At 37.9% G+C, this 27,264-nt stretch overlaps 4 protein-coding genes across 14 annotated transcripts in view; 2 read left to right on the top strand and 2 right to left on the bottom strand.

The window, feature by feature from the left end:
• Positions 1–5,283, bottom strand: part of LOC122626894 (LHFPL tetraspan subfamily member 6 protein-like) — a 23,108-nt gene extending 17,825 nt beyond the window's left edge. The window contains exons 1-6 of one of the 2 annotated variants that reach the window (XM_043807431.1): positions 4,959–5,283; positions 3,321–3,410; positions 3,029–3,133; positions 2,837–2,936; positions 2,652–2,759; positions 2,139–2,219 (exon numbers count right to left, since the gene is read on the bottom strand). The gene's annotated coding sequence lies outside the window, so the exon portion shown is untranslated. Of the gene's footprint in view, positions 1–2,138; positions 2,220–2,651; positions 2,760–2,836; positions 2,937–3,028; positions 3,134–3,320; positions 3,411–3,550; positions 3,685–4,958 lie in introns of those variants that run through there. The other variant, XM_043807432.1, reaches the window with a different exon arrangement.
• Positions 3,898–10,590, top strand: LOC122626890 (CBP80/20-dependent translation initiation factor). Of its 3 annotated transcripts, none has more exons than XM_043807420.1 (9): positions 3,898–4,031; positions 7,418–7,502; positions 7,622–7,721; positions 8,344–8,566; positions 8,689–8,920; positions 9,014–9,132; positions 9,219–9,362; positions 9,652–9,780; positions 10,096–10,589. In XM_043807420.1, the coding sequence occupies exons 1-9, from the start codon at positions 3,936–3,938 to the stop codon at positions 10,324–10,326; spliced, it is 1,359 nt and encodes a 452-aa protein (XP_043663355.1). In that variant the 5' UTR covers positions 3,898–3,935; the 3' UTR covers positions 10,327–10,589. The 3 variants fall into 3 exon arrangements, 2 of the variants coding, with proteins under 2 accessions (XP_043663355.1, XP_043663354.1); XR_006326752.1 differs by lacking the exon at positions 3,898–4,031 and adding an exon at positions 6,473–6,711 and having other exon boundaries at positions 9,219–9,467; positions 10,096–10,108; XM_043807419.1 differs by lacking the exon at positions 3,898–4,031 and adding an exon at positions 6,480–6,711 and having other exon boundaries at positions 10,096–10,590.
• Positions 10,591–10,654: 64 nt separating this feature from the next.
• On the top strand, positions 10,655–21,241 carry LOC122626888 (dual oxidase). 2 transcript variants are annotated; one of them, XM_043807415.1, is made up of 20 exons: positions 10,655–12,295; positions 12,404–13,766; positions 14,070–14,150; positions 14,217–14,378; positions 14,653–14,840; positions 15,224–15,428; positions 15,763–15,929; positions 16,015–16,251; positions 16,363–16,808; positions 16,910–17,111; positions 17,254–17,580; positions 17,708–17,932; positions 18,115–18,537; positions 18,632–18,944; positions 19,019–19,393; positions 19,497–19,714; positions 19,777–20,238; positions 20,364–20,519; positions 20,610–20,738; positions 20,973–21,241. In XM_043807415.1, the coding sequence occupies exons 2-20, from the start codon at positions 13,676–13,678 to the stop codon at positions 21,099–21,101; spliced, it is 4,536 nt and encodes a 1,511-aa protein (XP_043663350.1). In that variant the 5' UTR covers positions 10,655–12,295; positions 12,404–13,675; the 3' UTR covers positions 21,102–21,241. The 2 variants fall into 2 exon arrangements, with proteins under 2 accessions (XP_043663350.1, XP_043663351.1); XM_043807416.1 differs by lacking the exons at positions 10,655–12,295; positions 12,404–13,766; positions 14,070–14,150; positions 14,217–14,378 and having other exon boundaries at positions 14,732–14,840; positions 15,217–15,428.
• A 256-nt stretch (positions 21,242–21,497) lies between these two features.
• LOC122626891 (dual oxidase maturation factor 1) overlaps positions 21,498–27,264 on the bottom strand; it is an 8,654-nt gene continuing 2,887 nt past the window's right edge. For 4 of the 7 annotated variants that reach the window (XM_043807421.1, XM_043807426.1, XM_043807424.1 and 1 more), the window contains exons 2-9: positions 23,697–23,900; positions 23,400–23,606; positions 23,251–23,308; positions 23,019–23,153; positions 22,388–22,607; positions 22,106–22,317; positions 21,833–22,028; positions 21,498–21,681 (exon numbers count right to left, since the gene is read on the bottom strand). In XM_043807421.1, coding sequence (XP_043663356.1) covers positions 21,498–21,681; positions 21,833–22,028; positions 22,106–22,317; positions 22,388–22,607; positions 23,019–23,153; positions 23,251–23,308; positions 23,400–23,564 — 1,170 coding nt within the window. In that variant the 5' untranslated portion in view covers positions 23,565–23,606; positions 23,697–23,900. Of the gene's footprint in view, positions 21,682–21,832; positions 22,029–22,105; positions 22,318–22,387; positions 22,608–23,018; positions 23,154–23,250; positions 23,309–23,399; positions 23,607–23,696; positions 24,040–24,853; positions 26,491–27,264 lie in introns of those variants that run through there. The other 3 variants (XM_043807427.1, XM_043807425.1, XM_043807423.1) reach the window with 3 other exon arrangements.

Raw genomic sequence — 27,264 nt, forward strand, 5'->3', positions numbered from 1 at the left:
CTCTCTCTCTCTCTCTCTCTCTCTCTCTCTCTCTCTCTCTCTTCCTTTCTTTCATTTCTCTCTCAAGCTCAATTTCATGTGGAACCACTCTCTCACCCTTTTTATCGTTTCTCTCTTTTTGCTATCCTTTCGTTTTGCTTTCTTTCTTTTCGGAAGGACTCGATCACCAACGTCTCGGACATTACGTGATCTTGGAGAAAAGCAAGAAAACGAAGAACGAGTAAAAAAAAGGAGTTCTGAAGGTAAGCTCGATCTCCCTTAAAGCCAAGGGACGAAGCCGTTCGCGGTAGGATTCGAGCCATCGTCACTGCCCTCCGAGTTCCCCACCCCCGTTTGGCACGACTCGAGCGCTCGCATTAGGGAAATGAACTGCTGGTTTTTATGGTCTCTGAGAGCTTCTCGCATAGAGAGAGAAGGAGAGAGAGAGAGAGAGAGAGAGAGAGAGAGAGAGAGAGAGAGAGAAAGAGAGAGAGAGAGAGAGAGAGACGAAGGAAAAAGGCGAGTGGCGAAGGATCGTATAGGAAAAGAGAGAAGGTGAGTATAGAGAAACAGTAAGAGAGAGAGAAAGAGAGAGGGAGAGAGAGAAGAGTAGAGAAAAGCGACGATGCAGAAATGGTACGGTGTAACGTTCTATTTCGTAGAGAACGGAATGAGAAAGTTGCCATTCTGTCGGAGTGGTGTAGGAGAATTACCAACTGGCTCGGTCGTCCTCTGTCTCTATCTCTCTGTATTTCTCTCTCTCTCTTACTAACTGACTTTCCAACCCTTTCCCGTTTCCTTGATAAGGGTGGATAGGGACGCAGGGGTTGTCGCTCGGGATGAACCTGGCAGGGCGGTAAAGTCTAATTTCGGTGTAAATTCCGGAGAGTTTTATTGCCTTGAGTCCGTGGCTTTAGCCTGCCACCCTCGAAATCTCGTTCGGCTAAGCATATATTTATGCGCATACCCGTTTCGAACCTTCCCGACGAACCCGACGTTTGAGATGATAATAAAAAGCGATAATTTTGTGCTACGGACAAAAACAACGTTGATTTATGTAAAAGTATATGTATGTATGTATGTATGTATGTATGTACGTGTACGTGTGTGTGTTAGGAAAGACAAAGGATATCTAACAGTTGAAGATTCAATGTAGCCATTTTTTTTACGGTAATCCGTAATTGTCTGGCGACACCACCAACTGTAATAACCGTAACAATCACAACGATGACGCTCGAGAAAGTCTGTAATGAAAATAACGATAATAATAATCTTGGTTGAGTCTCACCGTCACGTTCTTTCTATGAAAGCAACGAAAGAAAACTATGGTAGAAAATTCTCTCAGCATATCCATCGTCCAAGACCGTAAGACGAGGACAGTCGCTATCATTTCGAACGGATTATGCCGGCAGATTTATTTTTACGAGCGGCCAAATACACTGGCCGATCTCGATCTTCTTCTAGAGACGACGAACCGATAACGGTTTCGCCGATTTACAGAGAACGTCCAATCGATAAAATACTGCTCTCTCTCTCTCTCTCTCTCTCTCTCTCTCTTTCTTTCAGTGAATTCTATGAGATGTAGGGAATGCTATTTTCCATAACGTGCGTTTATGTTCGACTCCATGAGTCTATAGGGCTTTTCGTAACGGACGTTATTCTTTAAAATGGTTTCGCATTTAACTAAATTTTACGGTGTCTTGCAGAAGTTTTCGTCTTTCGTTGTAAACGTTCATCGCCTTGTTACTTTACTTTCGAAAGCGTATAAACGTTTATTTATGAAATATCTTATAGTTGTACTAAATTATAAGATGAAAAATGAAGGAGTAATAACTTATAAATAGACAATAATGACAATGATTGCGACGAAACAGAACGGTTCATCGACGAGCTACCAAGCGATAGAACTTCAACGACAAAAACCGGCGCCAACGTCCGACGCATAGTCTCTTCTATAAGATGAAGTAGCTAAAGTACGTTCGTCGAGATAAGAAACGATTTCACGGAGGTGAACTCGGCGAGATAAGAACTTTACCAAACGACGGTGTAAAATATATCTGTAAAGTGGATGGTCTACGCTTCGGAGTGCGAGATGCAAGCGAATGAAAGTAAATCATTCGTCGAGGTACTCTCAATTCTTAATCGTAAAATTGTAATACCTTTAAAGAGACCACCAAAGGATCTAAGCTTTACTATCAGCTTCGCCGGATTCCACGAGGCAGAAAAACTGGTAATCCTTTCTGTAAGATAAGAAGAATTTTATTAAGGTCTAGATCCTTCCTAGATCAATTCTACCGATCTATCTGAACAATTTCATCAAAATTGTTTTTAAAGATAACTTTTCTTACTGAAAATAATAGTATTCTATAAGAGTCAAAGATCTAAATCATCTTGATCATTGATATGATACAAACATTATCTTAGAATATAAAAATAAACAATTGTAATTTATATTTTTCATGAAAAAGATATAAATGATATTATATCACTCTCTGAACATTATATTAACTTAATATCTCTTTTATATAAAAAATCAAACATAACTTTTTAAATATGGATTTAACATTCAAGTTTGTTCCATGTAACATCTTCATTATTATTAATATAATTATTATTATTATTAATATTATTTTGTTTTTCTATATTGTATCATCATACGATTATTCTCTTACCTGTATCTATTATAAATACAACTTTCATATTCATAAATTCTTATAAAATGTGACACATAGATCAGTTTCCATATGCTACGTAGATTTATATGAAGAATTACAAATTACCTACAAAAAATATCTTTATTATAAAACGCTTTTAAATAAAGTAAATATTTAATGAACCAATGAAAACCTATACTTACTGCAAATTCTCTTGCTTCTAGTATATGGACATATAATGAATTATCAATTTTAATATACTCGACAGAACTTAATGTACAATTTTAATTAATCTACAGTTACCTATTTAAGCAAGTAATTAAAGAAATAAATAATAAATCAAATAAAAAGAATAAATAAGAAGTAAAACAATTTTAGTTAATTAATTCTATTACCATAAATATTATATCAGCTTCCTTACAATTTACTCTACGTTGCTTCTACAATTTCTGCTTCATCCTCTTCCATTATTCGAACTAATCCGATTAATTTCCTTGAACCTATAATATAAGCACTATTAATATTATACTATTAATAAAATTAATAATTTATACACTTTTAATGAACTGAGATTCATTATACGTTTTCACACATTTTATATTTATTACATAAATAACCATAAGCACAATATTATCGTTATTAGAAAGAAAATAAAACAGAAAAATTAAAAAATATGAAAAAAAATACTTGTAATATTTCTTCTTTATGTCTTCTTTCGTCAAATTCAAACAGCACATTAACCTGCACGATGCTTCTTTCGCGATCATCATATCTAACCTTAAAAATACAATATTGATTATAGTTATCATATTGAAATGAATCTTATTAATTAAAAGCTTTCAAAATGAAATATTATATAAAATATTCAATCTATGTCAATATTCGGTTGGATTCAATACTGCGGATTTAATTCGTACTGCGTAACATGCAATATAACGATGTCGAGAGTAACGATTTAATTTCGATTATCGATCGAGATTCGAGTATTGAATCGAGCGCCATGTACGGCTCTCTTTATAACGATCACTTCGTATGGTCTCATCCGTTCGTATTCATTACCACATATTAGTCAGTTATTCGATTCTTTCACGTCAACACTAAGTACTTACTTATCTAATTTTCGAAGGATTTTTTTATATTATTATCTGTATTATAATAAAAATCGTATATATTCGTTAATATATTCGTTATATGTGAATTCGCATTTACGGTTTCCCGCTTTTTTAACGCAACGACAAGCATTTTAATCGAATAAATAGTTTTCCTGAAAGTTCCCTAGAGCAACATCTATAGATCAGTCGGATGCATTTACATACGATGCGATGCACAGCCTCAACAAAGCCGATTGCGACAAATTCTACAGTGAAAACCAAGCTGGTTAATAAATTCGGTGTAAAGGTGAGTTTAATTAAAATAATATATCATCGATAACGTTTAGAATAATCCTTTCATTTTTGTTTTATTTCCTTCCTTTTCGTTACGTTAATTCGAAACAAAAGTACAGGTGTCCTTTCGTCAATGTAAATTCGAATCGTATCGTTCTATAGTCAGGATAATACATGTAAAGACACAACTACATCATCGCATGAGAATTTCTTGATGACTGTCAACGATATTTCAGTTTTCTTCTTTTCATACGTGTGCGTGTGCGTGTGCGTGTGTGTGTGTGTGTGTGTATATATATATATCGTTGATACAGCTCATTATGACTCTCGTAAATAGAATGATCGTTTCCGTTTTACATAAATAACTAATTTTACATAAACATCTAATTTTATTAACCTATTATTAAATTTATATTATTTTGCGAATGAAAAACGTAGCAATACTTTATCGTTCAATATCAATTATTTTGTTCGATCTTTTATACGGATGACGTCAAAAGAAACGTGGCAAGAGTACGAGAAATCAAAAGATACATTTGTCATTGATCGAGGCTGATTCTATTTCCATAAAAGTATCGAACTATAAAACTATCGAGGAGTATCGATCTCGATAACTATCGATCTATTCCCCATATATATCCTTTAGAAGATTACAAAATTACGAAGGCAAATCGATTCATCAAATACGTAAATTCGAAAGGATTTACCATTTTTAATGGTGGACCGAATAAAAATCAAAATAACAATGGGAAACAAATGAGAAGCGTTTTCTCTTTTGATAAAACGTTTCCCTCGAAAAACTTTCTTGCAAAATTTCTTTGCTCTTAAACAATAGCCAAATCTTTTCCGAGCATAATACTACGATTCCGTATCTCCGAGAACGAACGAAGAAAGAAGAAGCAAGCAAGTAAGTAAGCAAGTAACCAAGAAGAACACATACAAAGCCAAACACACAGAGAAAGATGGAGAACGCGAGAGTAGTAGTCTGAGGAAGAAGTTTCGAAAACTTTTCCTTTCTTCTCACACCCTTTCTCATTTTCTGTCTCTTTCCCTCTCTCTTTCCGTCTCTCTTTCTCTCTGTTCTAAGAAATCTGAGAGCCGAGTTTAACGAACGAACTTAACAAATTTTCACTGAAGATCCTTAAAGACTCCATTGGAGTATATAAATCGACGATACTGCACAGGTTAAGCACGGATTTTCACGTTTTAAGACCTCTGTGTTCCCTCTTCTCTCTGTCTCTTTCTCTCTCTCTCTCTCTCTCTCTCTCTCTCTCTCTCTCTCTCTCTCTCTCATATTCTCTGGCGTGGTAATCGCACCGCCATCTTGTTTCGACGATTTAAGCGCGGAGTTTTTGGACGGCAAAGGTGCGCAATGTACGCGCTAAGTAAAAAGAAAGAGATAAAGAGAGTGAGAAAGAGAGAAAGAGAAGGATAGACTAGGATCTCATCCCGATGAGTCCGTTGGATATTTCAGTCTACTAGTCGCGGCAGTGGACGTTAATACGCGTGGCGTAGAAGAGGCCGGTAGAGCGACTACAAACACACGTATTCTGACTATAGATACGTATTCGCTCTCGCTTAAGTGCTTAGTGTGCTCCTCTCTCTTTCTCTCTCTTCTCTCTTTCTCTCGTGGCTCCGCCATATCTATTATTAGTCCTCAGTCATCGGAGTCGGTTCTCTCTTCGTACGGTCGACAACGTTACCGTAGTAGTGTTCGAGATACGCAGAAAAAAGGTGTAAAGAGAATTTTTCTTCTCTTTCTACTTATCCATCTCTCTCTCTCTCTCTCTCTCTCTCTCTTTCTCTTTCTCTTTATCAATCTATCTTTCTTTCTTGTTCTCTCTCTTTCTATCTCTCTCGTCGCTCTCTTCGTTACTCTCAAACTTACGCGCGTACAGACGCAAAGAAACTCTTTCTCTCTCTCTCTCTCTCTCTCTCTCTCTCTCTCTCTCTCTCTCTGGTATTACTTTCTCGCTTCGCCGCATCGTCTTTCTTTTCACGTCGGGCTAATCACGAAGACGGGACAATAGTCGATAGAAGAAACGAACGAGTGAGCGAACACGAGCGAGCGAGCGAGCGAGCGAGCGAGCGAACGAACGAACGACGAGCAAGCGCGCTTCTTTCGACGCCAAGAGTAGCGGCGCGTTCTAGCGACGCGCTTTTGCTAGAAGCGTTGTTCGTTCTCCGAGACGAGGATTTACCTTTGCCGATACTTTCAAGGATCTTCAAAAGGATGATCCTCTCACGTTCTTCACTGTAAGTTTAATCCCCCTCCGTTTTTCATACTCGTCGTCTCCGTCCTTGCTATTTTCTCTCTCTCTCTCTCTCTCTCTCTCTCTCTCTCTCTCTCTCTCTATATCTATATCTATATCTATCTCTTTCTTTTTCTCTTTAGTTTCTATACGTCTGTCTTTTTTTCTCCGTCTTTCTCTCTTTTCCTCCCTTCCTCCCACCCTCTCTTTTTCTGGCTTCGAGACTTTCTATACACAGTACTATATGGCATTGACAAACGTATGAAATCGAACGTCGAACGTCGTCGTCATCATTGTGTCGTCGTCGTTGTGTTGAAAAACCTTCGTCCAATTCGAGAAATCAACGTCAACGCGTGTACGTCTCTCGCTTACGCGCGTCGGTTCATTAACCGTCATTACTGGCGCGAAATTCAAATTGACGCTCGCCTTTACGTTCGAAAAGTAAGAATCGATCGTCGATTTCGTCGAGATTTTCTTTTTTCATAATAAGTATTTTTCTGCTTGCAGTAGAGTAAATATTAGAGTTTGGTAGACGTAGCTCTTTTATTTTGTCAAAGTTTATTCTACGTGCGAACGAAAGATATGATTTCGAAGCACGAATATATATATGTGTATATATATATATATATATTCATTCATTGTTTCATGTGTATTTTGTGAATGTGTATGAGTATGTTACATGATATATATGAACGAATGGCAAATACGTGAGAGATTGCTGTGCGAATTCAAGTAGTCAATAAAAAAGTATTGAGAAATGAAAGGGTATATCAAAACAATAGAAGAGCTACCTAATATCACGTGCTGTTATTGCTTTTTTCGTCCCTTTAAAAACCTACGTAATTGTTCCATATTAACACTTAAATGCCCGGTCACGCGTTAATGCGTGCTTTTATTTATTGCTCTTAAAACTTGATCACATGTTACTATTGTTTCTTTTTATTTTCTTTCTTTCTTGTTTTAATCGTAACAATTTACTTTTTTGATACGTAATAATTTAATTTATTTTGTGCGAATCAGAGTAATTAATTTTTGCAGAGCAATTTCATAAAACGTGCGATATAATCCCAATTGCCGGGAGTTCATCCAATTGTTAAATAAAGTTTTATACGATGAACAATGTACGTTTTGTTATATATTATTTCAGATGAAGGATGCAATTCAGCCGAAAGGAACTAACAGCATAAACAGTACTAAAACTAAACCATCGTTAGAGATTTATCGACCACCAGGTAAATTTGTTATATGTTATTTCACAATGTTACTGTATTCGTCGAATTGATATTAAATTTATCGTAGGTTTATGATCCAAGTTGTTTTTGAAAACTTCATTCATTCGTGATTTTCATAGGTGGAAGAACGGAAGGAACAACGGCGAACGTCACTAATCCACGATTAAACGTACATGCTAAGGAGTTCACTATGAAGCAGAACGATTCGCATCCATCTAAGTGAGTCCGCGTTAGACACAAAGACAGGTCATAGAAGACGTACAAAAGAAATATCTAGGATCGAAGCCTATTTGATAACGACGAATAAATAGGATTTGAAGCCTATTTGACAACGACGAATCGTTATTCTTTTTATCTATTTTAAGATAAAAACAAGTTCGGACGAAAGAACGCGGGCGCGTTCTAATATTTCATTGAAACAGAAAGCGATTTAAAGTTCGTATCGTCGGTGCATACGAAATCGATTAAAATAGTATGAATCGTAATTGATATGTGCTGACCTGGCCATTGATAGTTTTTAATCGAATATGAGGACGCTTGTACGCGCGTAAAAAATGCAGAATATTTCGAATGAAAACTAAAATACTTTCTCTCGAGTGAAACGTTGTGTTACATTTATATTCAACGTGATACATTCGAGTTTTGCCGATCTGAATATCGTTCGATGATTTAATTTAATCATCCTGGTGATATAATGAGTAAGAAAAATAATCATCCGATGGCAATCTACTTACTTAGCTTTTTCTTTTCGATGCACGCGTTATGTAATTGCAAGAATACGAATTAACATATAGTTTGACATTTAAATAGACTGACATTTAAGCGGGCATGTCTGGATCAGGTCTCGGACGAATGCTTCAGAGCGTACCCCGTATTATCTACAGCACAGCAAATCGAGTGGGAACGTTCATCGATACCTCTACGCTCAGCAACAACAGCAACAGCAACAACAACTGCATCATCCTTTGCATCAACAGAGACATTCTCATGGTAGCCATCATTCGAGCTCATCGAGACAGGGACATCCTTTAGAAATGGTTGCTTCCAGCGGAAGTATCTTACACGTGAGCTCGATCAGAATATCATAATTGACAAGTACTCTATAGCGTCTGATCCGAACCAGCTCGATATATTGAAAGATTTAGCAGTAACATGGATTACTAAGGTTATTGTTTTCGCGCGACAGGGTACAAATAGAGTTCACTTTAACGTGGATCAAAACGAAGGCAAATCTAGCACACCAAAAGTAGGAAGACTTACGAAGTCTTTATCCTTCGTGTCCACTTACGGTTTGAAACGTTCGAAAAGTCTGAACGCTGCTGATGCTCTCGCTGCTAAAGCAATTAATATCTCTGATGCCTCGGAATTAGGAAAGTTTCCAGGCCCTGTTCAGGACACCCTTTTAAGAGCCATCGATGGTAAGTGACATCGATGTCTAACTTTAATATTTTAAGAAATATTATCGTTAGAAAGAAGTTTGAAAAAATACTCATAAAATTCTCTCCCATCAGATCCAAATCTATTGAACGCACGGTCGCTTATGGAACTCGTACGACATATATTAGAACGGACCGTTGAAAATCGTCGATATGCGGAACCAGCGGCAAAGATTTGCATTACTATAATAGAGGTATCGATCGATAAATCCATACTTATTTTAATGCGTTCTTGCAATGCTAAATTCATTCCTACTTACGTTTATATTTTGTCATCCAGAAAGAAAGCAAGGAGACCTTCTTGGAATCTCTCTTGAACATATGTCAACAATGGTACCAAGATCGTGCGAGAATACTTCGAGACGAATCAGGTTGTCACCGTTACTCGGCCTTCATGATGTTCCTCAACGAGATGTACTGTCAGGTGTGGAGAATGTATCTTCTACTGAATTGATTTGTGTCTTCTCGTAGCGACTAACTAAACAAAAAAGCAAATCAAATCTGTGTCTCCTGAGTAACTCTTATACAGGTACAAAAAAGCTTCGCATAAAAAACTCGTTGAATTCATAGCATTTATTACCTGCGGCAAGTGATTGTTCCTTGTTTCAATGGCTTACTTACCAACATATTGTGCAACCTTGTTTAACTCGAGAATGTATATGCGCGTAATAGGTATGTATTAAGTTTATCTATGTAATTATATTGCACTGCAGCTGAAACGACGGCAACTTCAACTCAAGACGCAACAAGAAGGAGTACCGCCAGGCCGTGTGCTTCTCACATTACTCTGGAAATGTTGTCAGGATTGTTTGCAACCACCGGTTGTAAATTCTCTCGCTGAGGTAAGAGTTAACAATTCTTTGTATGGAACGAAGGTGATATACAAATGATAGTATTTAGCATTCGAAAAGCGACGTATACGTATAAGATACAAAAAAGTATTTTTTAATTACGTCGAATGAACGCATATCTATGGAATACGCGTAATGAAGAAATATGCACATAACGCGAATATAATTATGTACACATTTGCACTAATATCGTTGCTCACCTTCGTTCAGTTCTTTCCACCTTGACCGAGTAGTAGTGATCTACTTAGCTCAATGACATAACATTATGATCATGATATATTACTGGGAATTCCCCATTCACCATAGACGGATTGTCTCTTCTTCATTCTCACCTGCATCGGCAAGGATCTTGATGCCGAGTTACCTGCACAACTTCAACAACTTCTTGGAAGTCTACGAGACGCTTTCCTAGCCGACGAGACGACTCTTCCATCCGTGAGGAAAACGCTTTTACAATTGATTGAACTCCATGCCGCTCATTGGCAATTACCAGCGCCAGCAGTCGTCTACTATTATCCTGGATCGACTTCCAAATGATCTTTGTTCTTTTTTTTCGATCCATCCATCCATCCATCCATCCATCCATCCATCCATCCATCCATCCATTGGTCTTCACATTTCTTTGTGTGTCCTGCGTTGTCGGCGCTCGAACTCGCGTACGTGCGTTTATTCACGTTTTATTTTTTTCTACTCGATTGAAAAAGTTTTCACGGATTGATTCTTTTAACGGACCATTCGCTCTCTCTCTCTCTCTCTCTCTCTCTCTCTCTCTCTCTCTCTCACACACTCATTTCCTATTCTCTATTTTCTTTTATAAATCACGACAAATGTGTATGCTACATATATATATATATATATATATATATATATATATATATATGTAGAGGTACACGCATACGTATAGCAATCGTGCCATTCGCAAAATAATCCTGTGTTTTCTGATAGGAGCAAAACAATAATCCTCGCTTCGGTGAATCGAAAGGAAGAATGCATTTAAAAGCTTTTTTTCTTTGCTTCCTCCTTTCCTTTATCATTCAATGGACCTCTCTTGTGACATGACTTATATGATGCTTATAACATCAATAGCCGTGATCTCGTTTATATAACGAAGTAAAAGCTCCCCTATCTGTATATTTTTGCATTTCCATGGATTATAAAAAGCTCGGATCAAAGATTCTTCATTGCAACCGTCGACGATACGGAATATTGAATATCGAACGTTGAACAGGATATTAAAAATATTCTTTTCATTATAAAGAATTTTGTTTGCTAAAGATTAATATCAGGAAATTCTTACTTTACTTAAGCAAATCATTCTAAAATAAAAAAGAAAAATAAAGAAAGAGAAAAAAGAAAACAAACAAAATTAAATGAATAACTTAGACATAATATAAGCTAATGAGAAATTCATTATTTATTTACTACTCGAGTGACTTAAAAAAAAAAAAAAAAGAAATCATTGAAGATAACGAATGCAAATAATTTCTTTCATTTTACAACCCGTTATACGATATATTATACGAGTATATTTATTTTACGATAAAACGTTTCTCATAGATTTAGACAAGTAACAAGAGTTATAACGAAAGAAAATAAGAAGCAATGAGGTGCATTGTAATCTTGTAATTGGATTAAGTAAATCAATATTGAATTATATATGCGTATATCTAATATTTTTTCGTTTTACTATCTTGAACGATCGTCCAAAATTTCCTTTACTTCCTGGTTTAAAAGATGCCGTTATTTTGTCGAATATAAGGTGAAAGACCTCGGTCGTATAAATCAGTAAAAATGTATTCAAGGCACGAAGAGACGTATTCCGACTGGAACGTATGGTCTCAACGAGGGAAGTATACTCGATCTCCACCAAATGTAACCGTCTTTGCCGATCCGTGCCAAGGGCGATAAAAATCGACCGGTAGTCGAGTAGGCGCGATCTCTCTTTGTGTGGATTGAGTCATAACATAAGCCTCTGTATATACACGCTTTTATATACTTATATATATGTATAGATACATACGTTGCACCTGTGATTCTCAGGCAAAAGAATGCGATCACCAAATATCTCGTGCGTGTGGTGATTGATTATATACGAATACCTCTTTAATTAAGGAAAAAGAAAAGCAAAAGTTGCTAATGTTACTTTACAAAGTAAGAAAGATTTCACTAGGAATGATACTAATGTCTATTTAAAAAAAAAAAAGTTAGAAAGTATCAGGACGAATTGGACTTGAGTCAAGCCGTACAAACTCCAATTATTTGCTTGATTCTGAAAAATAAGCTTTCTCGTCAAGGTTGTGAGATTATGAACGATTAAAAAGTGACGAGAAAACGATACGGATTATTGCGGAAGAAAACTTGCTTATCCGTCAGACATGCCATTCGATAGGTCTCCTGTTGTTTTGCGCATATATAAATATTTATCTAATGTCATACAACAGGACGAGTTATTCATATAAAAGATTATGAAAATCATCCGGATAACTGCACTACCATTAAATTTCTTGTAAGTAAAGACTATCTTTGGATATATTATGTGATTGAATATATTATGTAAAATGAAAAATATACAATCTCTCAGTTTCACTGATCACACTTAACGTTTCTTTTCTAGCTCTCTGAGAGACTTTTCCATATATTTTAATTTGCAAATAAACTTTCTCGAGCGTTGGGTTAACAGAAAACAGTAAAAATAGAAGAAAATATTGCGATATTGTCTAGACTGTTTCAAGAAGATGACTCATGCGGATCCAGGAGGTAAAGAATATCTCAAAGGCAGTCACGATGAGGGTCGCTCAAATGTTGTTGAGAGAATCCTTCTTCGTTGAAAGGATCAGAAAGAAGAAAAAAAACAAAAAAACAAAGGAGAAGATGAAACGTTGAAACACGAGGCTAGCGAGGATCGTCGTGAAGCGTCGACCTTGAAACGTACTCGAGGCACAGAGAGACTCGGGAGAGGTTTCGCCTTGGGTAATCGGTGCCGCGGACTCAAAAACTAGGCCTGCGCATATGGTGACGTCACGAACGATGCCGCCTCGGTAAAACGTGCCGACTGGAGAAAGGAATCGCTTGCGAGTAAGAAACCTGGTGGGGGTCTGCTTTGGTTAGAGAGGCTTTACGTATAGAACGGGTAGGCTCGTTCGTTCTCGTTGAAAGGAAAGAGAGAAGAAGAATATGAGAAAAGAGAAGGAGAACGACGGTACTCTGGTGGTGGCTGGTAAGAACGAAGCAAGTAGACCGGCGACTTTCACCGTGCAGCTAAGATCGGCTGGTGTCGGTTCGTGGGTTGGTTCTTAACAACTTGGCCACGCTCTTGGCCCAAACCACGTTATAAAAATCCAAGAGAAAAAATTAAGAAATAGAGAAAGAGAGAGAGAAAGAGAAAGAAAGGTTACCGATCTTCGATACTTCTTTTTAAAATCTCATCGTGTTATCTTTATCTTCGTTGTCCTACACACCAAAGTGGAAAAAGACTGATCACTACGGACAAGGATTCTCAAGAACCAGCAAGACTTTTTCCAACTCGATCGACACGCACGTGACGTCCTGCATTTAGCTGTACCCGCATTGTTGGTTTTGCCAACTTTTTGCTTCACGTTTCTATCTTAAAACAACTTGTGAGGTGACTCAATTTAACATTTCGAAACGATTTTCTGGATTTTACGTACAAATGTGTCCTTTTACCTGGTAATCCGGTTTGTGGATCCAAAAGAAGTGAAACAAGGAAAATGGATCGTTCCAATTGTCGCTGAGAGAACGTGAAATCCTCTTCTTTCTTTCTTTTTTTTTTTTGGGTCACATAGAGATCCAACAGATCCTGGTTTCCTTCGTACGAACGAGATATGGCATTGGTTTAGATCCTCCTGAAGAGAAAAGAAGAACAACGATGACAGGGAAACGTCTTTTTTTGGCCCGCTTCTTCAAACGATTGCGTTTGTTTCTCTGGGCTCTCTGGATCGTGTTACTCGTTGAAACCGGTAGGTGCTGGCCGCGCAACGAACTTTCGCTCTTGCCAGAACCAAGCTCGCCATGAGCTCCGTTTTATGGAGCTTTCGTTTCTAAACATTCATACGTTGCTCCATTAACGATGCTCGCGTTACATATTTTTCATTTTTCACACGAGTCACTTGTACTTTGTTTCCTAACGTTACGCTTAAATCTTAATAATTAACGTTGGACCATGTAAGATTTGCGAATTTAAAACAAAAAAATTAATTTTTCATGGAAACGTCTAATTCAAATGTTATAATATCGCTAATCGTTAATCTTGATACCTATAGGAGCGTTTCACAATGATGTGGAAAAACAAAGATACGATGGATGGTACAACAACTTGGCTCATCCGAATTGGGGATCGATCGGCAAGTAAACGTTTATCTAGAGGAACTTTCTCAAGGATCACTTAATTCAGCCTCTAAATTCCATAGGCAGTAGGCTGATAAGAAAGATACCTGCAGCTTATTCGGATGGTGTCTATGCATTGGCTGGCCAAGACAGACCCTCGCCAAGAAAGCTAAGCGATCTCTTTATGCAAGGGGATGAAGGTTTACCCTCCGTTAAAAATCGAACTGCTCTCTTCGCCTTTTTCGGTAAATAAAAACATCCTACAAATGTTTTCCGAGCATAAATTTTAATAAAAGGTCTTTCTTTAAACGACTTTTTCTGAAATATTTGTAGTCGAGTTTGCTCAGAACTATAGTCCGATACATATGAATGAAATACGTAATCCGTAGCCGGAAGCGTATCAGTTTAGGTCCTGTTTAGTAAATCCTGTTATGACTAATCTCGATTGACTTCCAATCTATAACATCAAGATTTAACAACGAGATTTGAATTTTAGTGTATATAACGAAATCATTTCAGGACAACTGGTCACGTCGGAAATAATCATGGCCAGCGAAAGTGGCTGTCCTATAGAGTTCCATCGTATCGACGTGGATAAATGCGATCCGGTTTTCGACAAGGAGTGCCAAGGTAACAAGTACATTCCTTTCCTACGTGCCGATTACGACCGCCAAACTGGACGTAGCCCGAACAGCCCTCGCGAACAGGTAATTTCCTACTTTTCCGTATCCATTTTGAATCGATGACTTTACTATTCTTACTTTGCGTGACTTGAAAGAAAACGATTGTCATCTTTTTTCAATTGAATTTTTTTTTCTTTTTTTTTTTTTCTTTTTACAAAAGATAATTTAATCTACAACGTGCGCACGTTAGACATGACTTCATTACGTTGTATGAAAATAGAGAAACGTGAATGACACGGTTTTCTAAAGTATCGATAGAATTACGTTTATTTTATGGACATTCGTATGAGAGAATGAAACGGATGACACATTGTTTTACGTGCATGACCGATGACGATGACGTAAAAGAGAAATATTGGCTTATAAACAATAACATGAAAAATAGCTCTGAATATGTGAGGTTGCAGATAAATAAAGTAACAAGCTGGATCGATGGTAGCTTCATATACTCCAGTAGCGAGGCATGGGCGAACACGATGCGAGCATTCAAGAACGGAAGTCTCCTCATGGAACCGAGCAGAAAATTTCCCGTGAGAAACACCATGCGCGCTCCACTCTTCAATCATGCCGTTCCGCACGTTATGAGAATGCTCAGTCCAGAACGGCTTTATCGTAAGATTACACCTTGTTCTTGCCGTTTACCTTAAATTTCTCTTACAACATAGCTTGCTCATAATATCGAAATCTCTTTATCTTTTTCTTTTGCAATATCCAGCCGCGAATACGATTCGTATTTGTTCGAAATAATTAAACGCGTTGGCCGATGTATTACTCTTATCGAAACATAAGATCGATCATGATCGTTCATATGTAACAACCAAATTTCGTTAGGTTCATCGTACTCTCATGACTATTTACGCCACAATAATATTTCATAATCCCATTATCGAGTACGATCTATCTACGAGTGCTCTTTTTCTTATCTTGATTTTAATCTGTTACATAGTACTCGGAGATCCAAGAACCAATCAACATCCACCGTTACTCTCATTAGGGATCCTATTCTATCGTTGGCATAACGTTATAGCGAGCCGTGTACAACGAGAATATCCCGACATGTCCGACGAAGAAATCTTTCAGAAGGCACGACGTATAGTTATAGGAACACTACAGGTACGAATCGAGTTTCCATTTTCTCCAAGTATGAGAGATGAATAGGCGATTCAATTAAATTTCTCCCTTGTCCTCTTTATCTTAGAACATCATTTTATACGAATACCTTCCCACGTTGTTGGACGAAGAATTGCCAGCGTATACCGGCTATAAAACTGATCTCCATCCAGGAATAAGTCATATTTTTCAAAGTGCTGCTTTTCGTTTTGGACATACTCTTATACCGCCTGGTATATACAGACGTGACGAAAGATGCGAGTTTCGAAAGACTAACGCGGGTCAAGCCGCGATCAGACTCTGCTCTACTTGGTGGGATTCGAACGTGAGTGTTCGTAATAAATCAAGAAAAAAGAAAAAAAAAAAAAAGAAATGCTTTGTGCAAAGTGTCAAGAAGTTTGTCGACCTCTTAAACTCTTCGATCGTTTCTTTTCAGGAAATTTTAGCGAATAGTACGATAGAAGAATTAATCATGGGAATGAGTTCTCAAATAGCCGAGAAGGAGGACAATCTTCTCGGTACGGATATACGAAACAATCTATTCGGGCCAATGGAATTTTCACGCAGAGATCTCGGTGCTCTTAATATCATGCGTGGTCGCGATAATGGATTACCGGATTACAATACCGCGCGAAAACATTTCAAGTTAACGCCAAGGAAAACATGGAACGAGATTAATCCTGACTTATTCAACAAAAATCCATCTCTACTGCGTACTCTCGTTGAAATCCATTCGAACAATTTAAATAACGTTGATGTTTACGTCGGCGGTATGTTGGAATCCAGTGATGGACCCGGAGAACTTTTTGCTGCGGTTATTAAAGAGCAATTTTTACGCTTGAGGGACTCCGATCGCTTTTGGTTTGAAAATGAAGAATCTGGGTAAGATTGATATTCGCTTGGAATTCAATCGAATTCCGCCGTATTCGAGCGTATACGTAATAAAGTATACCTTTTACATTAAACGTCTACCTTTTACATAGAATTTTTACAAAAAGCGAAATTGAAGATATACGCCGTGTGACATTATGGGACGTGATCACAAACGCAACCAATATTTCGCCGGACACGATTCAAAAACGAGTATTCCTATGGGAGGAAAACGATCCGTGTCCTCAACCTTTCCAATTGAACTCATCCGTACTCGAGCCCTGTTTACCGTTGCAACGATACGACTATTTCGAAGTAAATCACGTGAAATTATTTTTACGAAGTTACTTTTTATAACGCCTAAAAACAAACTTTCGAAATATTATTTTATCGCCGGGAATCATAAATCGTCGTAATGTTGTTTTCATTTTCTCTTTTCTTTTCTTACTTTGCACAGGGTAGCGAGTTCGTCTACATCTATGCCTGCGTTTTCCTCGGATTTTTCCCAATTTTATGCGCTGGAGCCGCTTATGGCTTAGTAAAACTACAGAACCGACGAAGACGTCGTTTACGTATACTTCAAGAAGAAATTCAAAGAAGAAGCGACAACCGAATTTGCGTCGACAAGATGGTCGTTCGCGAATGGCTGCACGCAAATCATCGTCGCTTGGTGAAAGTTCGTTTCGGTCCTGAAGCAGCTTTGCATATCGTCGATCGAAAGGGCGAGAAACTTCGTACGTTCGATTTTAGTGGCGTTAATACAATAACCATAGAAGAGTCTCAGGTACTTTTTTCTCTTTCGTTAACGACTTCTTCTTTCTTATATAATCAATTTTCATCGATTTTTTTTCGCATACGTTAAGAACTTAAGATCTCGTCCAATTGATATCGAACTTCAATAAATATTTAAGGAAAGCGAAAGCGGGCATAGAAAGGCGCTGGTATTGTTACGTATACCGCGTGATTACGACCTTGTCCTTGAACTCGATTCCTTGGCCTCGCGCAGAAAGTTCATTGCGAAATTGGAAGCGTTCCTGTCGTCCCACAAGAAACATTGCACGCTTTTCCAAGTTAACCGCGATGTTATGCTCGCAAAAGCGGAAACTAAAGAACGTCGACAAAAGAAACTCGAACAGGTTGGTAACTACTTGTTCAATTTCAAACGAAATTTATATCTCTTTCTTTACGTTAAACGTTTCTAAAAGATTTGCAATAGTTATGAAAACCAAATGAAATAAAAAAAAAAAAAAAGAAAGCAAAAAATAGAGAGAAATAATTGTATTCGAAAAGAAAAAGAAAAAAGTAAAAACTTTAACAGTTTTTCCGAGAAGCTTACGCGCTGACATTTGGTCTACGACCTGGGGAAAGACGACGACGATCCGAGGATAGCGATACAGGCGAGGTTATTACAGCGATGCGCACATCTCTGTCGAAAAGCGAATTTGCTAGTGCTCTTGGTATGCGTCCTGATGCAGTTTTCGTGAAGAAAATGTTCAATATCGTCGACAAAGACGGCGATGGTCGCATATCCTTTCAAGAATTTCTCGATACCGTGTTGCTCTTTTCTCGTGGCAAAACCGAGGACAAATTGCGTATTATTTTTGACATGTGCGATAAGGACAGCAACGGTGTGATCGATAAAGAGGAATTATCCGAGATGTTAAGATCGCTCGTTGAGATTGCACGTACTACCAGTCTTTCCGATGATCATGTCACCGAACTCATCGATGGAATGTTTCAAGTAATTAAACGTCAATATCTTTTTTTTTTTTCTACGTTTAGGCAATTCAATTTAATTTGGAATGAGTAAAGCCAATTATTTTTTCATAACATAGGACGCTGGTCTTGAAAGAAAGAATTATCTTACTTACAATGATTTCAAGTTAATGATGAAGGAATACAAAGGCGATTTTGTTGCAATTGGATTGGATTGTAAAGGAGCGAAACAAAATTTTCTGGATATGTCGACGAACGTCGCTCGAATGACAAGCTTTCAGATCGATCAGCTGCCACCCGAAGATTCGAAGAATTGGGCCCGCAAACAATGGGACGCGATATCGACTTTTCTCGAAGAAAATAGACAAAATATATTTTATCTTTTCGTGTTTTACGTTATCACTATAGCTCTCTTCGTCGAAAGGTTTATACGTGAGTTTAACAAAAATTTTACTGATTAAGAGATAACATAATGATTAGCTTTGAAACGAACCTTTCTTTTATAGACTATTCATTCATGGCTGAACATACGGATTTGAGACACATTATGGGTGTTGGTATTGCGATAACTCGGGGATCAGCGGCAGCTTTATCATTTTGTTACAGTTTATTACTTCTCACGATGTCTCGTAATCTATTGACCAAATTGAAAGAATTCTCGATCCAACAGTATATTCCACTGGATTCGCACATACAATTTCACAAAATAGCCGCGTGCACGGCTCTCTTTTTTTCCATTTTACATACGGTCGGACACATCGTGAATTTTTATCACGTATCGACGCAACCGATAGCGCATCTCCGCTGCCTCACAAACGAGATCAGTTTTCCAAGCGATGCGAAGCCAACTATTACATTTTGGCTCTTTCAAACGGTGACAGGTTTGTAATGAAAAAAATTATTGAACTTTGAATACTATCCATGCGCATATAATGTAATTAGATTTTATTATCTTTTTCTCTATTCTCTTTTCTTTTTGTTTAGGTTTAACCGGCATTCTACTTTTCCTCGTAATGACGATCATTTTTGTTTTCGCACATCCTACGATACGCCAAAAGGCATATAAATTCTTTTCGTTAACTCACAGCTTGTATGTATTATTTTATGCATTATCCCTGATCCACGGTTTAGCCAGATTAACTGGTTCTCCAAGATTTTGGATTTTCTTCGTTGGTCCGGCGATCATCTATGCTTTGGACAAGGTATATCCTCGTTATTATACATTTCACTGGAACGATTAATAACACGTGTTAATTTTATTCAGGTCGTAAGCTTGAGAACGAAATACATGGCTCTTGATATAATTGAGACAGAATTGTTACCCTCCGATGTAATAAAGATAAAATTTTACAGACCTCCAAATCTTAAGTATCTCTCAGGTCAATGGGTACGTCTCTCATGTACAGTCTTTAGATCGAACGAGTTCCACTCATTCACCCTCACTTCTGCGCCCCACGAGAACTTCCTTTCGTGTCATATCAAAGCCCAAGGTCCATGGACCTGGAAATTACGGAACTACTTTGATCCCTGTAACTATAATCCGGAAGACGAGCACCCTAAAATACGAATCGAGGGACCGTTTGGAGGTGGAAATCAAGACTGGTATAAATTCGAAGTGGCAGTTATGGTCGGTGGGGGAATTGGAGTTACCCCGTATGCTTCTATGCTGAATGATCTCGTCTTTGGTACTTCCACTAATAGATATTCCGGAGTTGCTTGTAAAAAGGTACGTACAGTTCGTTTGAGTTCATCCTAAAACATATCTCTCTCTCTCTCTCTATCTATCTATTTATCTATATATCTATCTCTCTCTCTCTCTCTCTCTACGAATCGTTTGACTTTTCTCAACAGGTATACTTTCTTTGGATATGCCCATCGCACAAACACTTTGAGTGGTTTATCGATGTTCTCAGAGATGTCGAAAGGAAAGACGTAACCGACGTTCTCGAGATACACATATTTATAACTCAGTTCTTTCATAAATTCGACTTACGTACTACCATGCTTGTAAGTTTAGAAATTATCGTCGTTCAACTTCGATATCTTTCATAAATGGATTTATCTAAAATCTGACGAACGTAAAATTTCATGTTTCAGTATATTTGTGAGAATCATTTTCAAAGATTATCTAAGAAGAGTATATTCACTGGACTGAAAGCCATTAATCATTTTGGTCGACCAGATATGACCTCGTTTCTAAAGTTTGTTCAAAAGAAACATAGTTACGTGAGTATTATAAAAGTACTTGAGGCTTTGCGTTATTAAAAAAGTCCAAAGTTCAGCGATTCGAAAGCTTCCGTTTTTTCAAAAGTACTTCTAACTAGGAAAATGTATTATTGTACTTTATACGAATTACCATTGTAATAATTTTTAGTATCGCAAGAGTTCTCGCAGAAATGATAGGACGAATGAAACGAATTCTTCGATGTAAAAGAACTTTGATATTTTTATATTTTGCAGGTCAGTAAAATAGGAGTATTTAGTTGTGGACCACGGCCTTTAACTAAAAGCGTAATGTCTGCTTGCGACGAGGTGAACAAGGGCCGTAGACTACCATACTTTATCCATCATTTTGAAAACTTTGGCTAGTTACTGCGAGAGGAGAACCGGAAAGTCGCTACTTTCTAGCGATTCCTTTGGAACTTCCTAACGAGAGTGTACATATTTATTGTGCTAGTGCGCGTGTTTTATTTATAATTAATATTATATTTCTTATTTATGAAGAGAGATTACTCACGTCATTGAACCATATCCTAATTTTCCAATAATAGGATTCAATGAATGAATATTTTCCGCTTTTAGTGGATTACTAGTCGGTGATGATAATTAAAAAAATTTAATAGATATACCGATACCAGTCAAAAATAAAATTTAAAAAGTAAGGAATTAGGTATACGTAGCTAGTTTCGAATTTTATTGAGCGAGTTGCGTATATATATATATATATTAAAATACATTTATTTCTTTTAAAATTCAACGCAAATATCAAGAGTTCACCATCCTTCTTGGCGCCGGAGGAAAGGGATAAGACCAATTGCTCTTACTAGGATCATCATTGTTACGTTCTTGTTGAAAGTCAGAGGATTTGTGAGGAGCATAAGTTTTATTTATTACACCCTGCGTATCCTCTCGATCCGTATTTCTGTTTTGAAGCTTCGACGACAGCTGACTGAAACATTTCATTTTTTATATATCTACCTAACGTCCGTACGAGATAAAAGAATGAATAAAATATGACGAAAGAACAAAATCGATATCGACGTTATAACTTTATATAAAAAGCTTTATATAAATAGATTTAAAAAGAAAAACGAAAAAACCTCATGATACGATCGCCCAAGGAATCCTCAATTTTTGGCAATTTTCTTCTAACATTTCTTGTATCGAAACTCTCTTCGATGATAACATGTCTGTCATAGGGAGTGTCATAATCAACTTCGAGTATGGTTGAAAATTGATGAGGAAATATCAAATCGATCGCTGTCACCACTGTCCCAGCGAAAAGACATCCGATACCTATTAAATATCGTTGTAAATGATATATATTCTATATGCCGAGAAATGTGAAAAATAGGAACGATTTAATCTCTCACCTGCAACCAAAACCAACCAATAATTCCAGCCCATGTCGAAGGCGAGAATCGAACCGTCTATATGAGCAATTAACGGTTCGCAAGGTAGTAACGCCCAATAAATTAGGTTTGTGGAGAGCATACACAATCCTGTCATGATCATACTGTATGCACCATAACGTGGTACGACCATAAGCAATAAATTCATCATACACCAAGAAGCGAACGATGTCCTAGGAAGAGAGTCAAATTATCATTGTTTGATATCCTTTTAAAACATTTCAATTGTAAATAAAATCTCACCAGAGCATTATAGACGCATAGTAACCAGCTTCACGATATTTGCTACCCCAAGAAAATCCTTCCTGATGAAGGCTAAAATATTCCGCCAGGGAAACGATTGGAAAGGGAGCTCCTTGATAGAGCGCTTGTTTGAAAGCACTCGTCATTTCATTAGAACCCCGCCACGAGAATCTCTCATTATACTCAACATCGTCGTTCGTGTGTTCACTGTCTGGTAGGTCTGATGAAGGCAATCAAAGAACAGATTAGCAATTAAAAGAAGGAAGAGAAAAAAAAAGAGAGGAGAATGGATGAAAACGAATGAAATATGTAACTAGCGAAGAAAAAAAATTCGTACGACATGAGATTCTCTCATTTTAAGACGTCATCGGTATCAAACGTTCTCATTTCCGAGCACGTCCGAACGTTAGAGATTCAGCAGCATTTCTAAGATAAATTTTTCAATGTGCAAACGTGGACTTGTCGTTTCTTTTAAAGGGGAACAACCAAAAGCTAATACGTTTCGTTTGTACGTTTTACATTTTAATTCGCAAAGGAGTTTATACTTTAATAAACTAACTCCCTTGGAATTTCACTACAAGTTCGTCATAATCGTACGAAGTAGTCACAGTCGTTTGATATTGTGACTCACGTTTGTAGGTAATGTTGATATGCATGAGTCCAATGTAACCGCCGATTTGAGCTCTGGTTCTATGTCTGGAGAAAGCGCTGTACGAACTAACGATGGTTGCCGAACTGGTGTGCCAAGATGAACCATACTGAGCGACTTTAAGCAAATTAATTTAACTTGAATTTTTTGTAAAAGGAACCATCTTGTATGCTAATCAACAAGGTCGACACTTTGAAAGGAGTATCGTACAGACCTTGAATCGTAGCTCCAACGAAGAGGCTCAGGGTTACGATCAGGAACGTAGTTAGTCTCTGCAAATACCATTTTGACCAGATTCATATCCTCCACGTATATCATTTTTTTCTTTTTTTACTTTCTCCGATAAAAATTAATTCAACTCACTTCCTTCCGTATACCAGGAAATATAACTAGAAAAGCTGTGAATATTGTACCGAAAATAACGAAGACGATAACAAGAGCAACATCGCCAGTGACGGGTGTACGATTACTATAACTATAAAGAGTCGGTCCACCATCGTTTCTGAAAGCATCGAACCATCCCTTCATCTTCACGGATTTTCACGAAGACCGACGAGCTAGTATTTATTCCTTTCGGAACATTGACAAAAAAAAATATGGATTGACGTTAAACGAGAAGTCGATTAATTGAATCCAATTAATGCATTATAGACAACTTACTTTGTAAAATTTCGAACGTCAGCGTGTTCTCGTTAAACTACTTCGTAGTTTCTCCCTGCTTTTGTAACCCGACAAGTTTCACGTTGCATCCTACGATCTTCTTCAAGCCATTCAAGGACAAAATGATTCCGGTAACGTGATTATATTCGAAACGATGAATCCTTCTTATCGAGATACGTGCACCTGCGATAGCTAAGCGAAAGACTGAAATACAGAACGTATACTGAAGACAGCAGTAGGTCAACGGGTTCTCTCGCTTTGAAAGTAATTTCCACCATCGAGCAACGGCCTCGTCGGTGGAGGGACAGAACTTGGGACAGGTGGGGCGTTCTTCGCTTTGCGCCTTGCATGAAAGAGAAAGAGAAAGAGATAGAGAGAGAGAGAGAGAGAGAGGGTAAAGAAGAGAAAGGAAAAGAATGGAGAAAAGAGGGAGAGAAACGAAAATGCATGATCGTGTGCGAAGGATTACGGATCAGCTGTGAGAAAGCGGACAGAATGCGTGCCTCGTGCTCATCCTGTTTTTCTCTTTCTTTTGCTCATTTTCTATGATATTCTATAAATTTCTATGATGATCCATAGGGAGTCGGAGATATCGATGCTTGATCGAACAATGTCGATCATGTATGCACATCACATCGTATCTCTTTTTTTCTATGCTTCCTACAGTAAAAATCGATCGGTACGTACACATATTGAAATTTTTTTCAATTGGACATATTGGACATTTTCCGATACATTGTTGTCGTAAAATCAATCAAATGGAATAAGTTCTTTTAATACCTGGCATTAACTTTATTAGGTGAGTATCCACAGCTGTGGTTTCTATTCGAGATTCTTTTCGATGAAAAAGAAGACAATAGAAGAAGAAGAAGAAGAAGAAGGGGAAGAAGAAGAAGAAGAAGAAGAAGAAGAAGAAGAAGAAGAAGAAGAAGAAGAAGAAGAAGAAGAAGTAGAAGAAGAAGAAGAAGTTCCATTGAAAGAGGAAGAACCGGTAGTCCGGTCTTCCGCATGCTGTGGAGAGAATCGGTCTCCACGTTAGCGTCTGTGGACAGGATACAAGGTATGCATCGAGAGCATCTCTCTCTCTCTCTCTCTCTCTTCTCTCTCTCTCTCTCTCTCTCTCTCTCTATTTCTCTTTCTCTTTCTCTCTCACGTACATAGCGCCGGCAATAACTCGGGCTATTTCTGCTTGTCTAATTCGGTCCGGGTGACGCTATGCCTTTAGGCAGCAGCTTGTGGCAGAGCATCATCCACCGTCGTCACCGACGCCACCTTCATCGTCGTCGTGGTCCTCATCGTGGATCGTCGATCGTCGTTGCCAGGGAAAAGCAACGAGAAGAGAAGAGAAGAGGAGAAGAGAAAAAAAGAAAAACGAAGAGAATAGAAGAGTTTACGGCGTGTTGGCAAGAAGTTCCTTTTAGTCCCTTCGCGAAGAAGACAAGCGAGATCACGGATCCATCTCTACTTGGCCATATCCCTGTTTTTGATCTTTTCTTTCTGTCTATCTTCTATATATATATATATATATCGATACACACATACATATATATATATATATTTATACATAGTCATATATAGATACATATACATCGATCTATCTCACTTCTCGCTCTTCACACACGCTCGGCAGCTGCTCTTACTCCGAGCATCGGAAGGTAATCGATTGAACCATCTTTTTTCCAGCGAGCCTTTAACCGCACGCGGTCGATCGATGTGTCAGGACCACCACCAACCATCCTACTCTACTACTCGTGCTATTCGTGCTGCTGCTGGTGCCAATGCTAGTGGTAGTGGTAGTGATGATGATGATGGTGCTGGCTGGTGCTGGTGCTGGTGGTGGTGGCGATGTTATTGCTACTATCGCTTGCTACCGGTGGTTTCGCGCTTTTGCGAGCGATATACCAAAATCGTAATACGATTCGAGTTGGAGCCACGTAAAATAGCTTCTACGATAACGGCATTTCGTGACGCGTTATTTTTGGGGGATCACTCGTTGTTGGAACAGACGGACGGATAAACGATTTCGGTATAACGATGAAATGTTGATGGATATCAGAGAGAGTGAAAAGTTTGTGGTTTGAGGTGTATCGAAGAGATATCGGGCTATCGATATACGAAAGCTATCGAATCGAATCGTTTAACGTTAGTCCCTTGCTACCACGAGATATTTCCTTCCTGCCTTGGTATCGGTCCAACGCCGAGTGCCCGAGACTCAATCGTGGTGAGTCTTTTAAATAAGAGTCAGAGGCGGATAGAAAAGTTCGTGGATCGAGACGATAGATCGTTGATGCGTGGAGAGAAGAAAAGGGGGAAGAAAATCGAGAAACCCCGAAAGTCGTCGCCGTCATTATAGTCGTCTTCTTTTAGCCACGTCATTGTCTATTCTCGTGATCGTGTTTTTTGATCAGACATGGTGGTGGTGATGATGGTGGTGGTGGTGATCCATTGTATATCAACCACGTTTCAAAAAGAATCTCACTCAGCATCCCTTCCCTCGTACTCCTACTACCTATCTTAAGAAAATAATTTATTCATCTAAATATTGTTAAGAACGTTCGCCGAGCCGACAAAATTGTATAATTTAACTTCTTTTCTTCGCGTCAAGAAATATTCCTAAGCTATGAGTAAACAAAGAGAAAAAGAGAGGTGAACGTATCAATGAATAAGATTATGCAATAAAACGTTCTGAAGATAGCCAGCTTGGCATCGAACGAACGATACGAAAAAAGGAATAGACTAGCATTCACGATCGATCCTTGAGAATGACTTGAACGCTCTATTAAAATATTTCCCAATAATTTATTTAGAAAATCTCTCTCCCTCTCTCTCTCTCTCTCTCTCTCTCTCTCTCTCTCTCTCTCTCTCTTCTCTTTCCGTATAATTAGTAATCCTCGCATCGAGCGTCTTGACGTCATTCGACAATACTAAACAATAGGATTTTATGTAAATCAAAGCAAAGACGAAAAGTCGAAGAAAAGTCACGTTCGTTCTTAAGAATCTTCCAGATCTTGGATCCAGATGAGGTCCTACTAATTTCCGTACTCGCGTAAACAGGTCAAAGTTATTTTCGCGCTCTAGCCAAAGACGCGATGGCCAACGCCTTTAAACCACGGTGAAATGCGTAACGATGATCGTCAAGACGCGAAACCGCTCCGGATTCTTCCGCCTCGATGAAGAATTATTCGCGAGGCTACAGTGCTTGGCATATGGCCAAACGAAAAGAGAGAGAGAGAGGGAGGGAGAGAGAGAGAAGAACGGAGTATGTTTCTAACTGGTGCCCGTGTTTGGAGACCAAAAATTAATCGAATGCTCTTGTGATTAATCGTTCCGACCTTCGTTGCAACGTCGTCGCTTGAATTGTCTTTTCTTTTTCTTTATTTTCTTGTTTTTTTTTTTTTCTTTTTTATTTTTTCTTTTCAGAAAGAAACTTTCCATGTTATCCTATATCAAACTTATGTAAAATTATTTATCAATTCTAAAAGTATATTAATATAACTTTTATAGAGTTATTAGAAATAGTCGTGAGAGTAAAAGCGTAACGATCTTAATCTTCTTAATTTTTTTTTTT

The sequence above is a fragment of the Vespula pensylvanica genome, chromosome 2 (genome assembly GCF_014466175.1).
Source record: "Vespula pensylvanica isolate Volc-1 chromosome 2, ASM1446617v1, whole genome shotgun sequence".
In the NCBI taxonomy this organism is placed as follows: Eukaryota; Metazoa; Arthropoda; class Insecta; order Hymenoptera; family Vespidae; genus Vespula; species Vespula pensylvanica.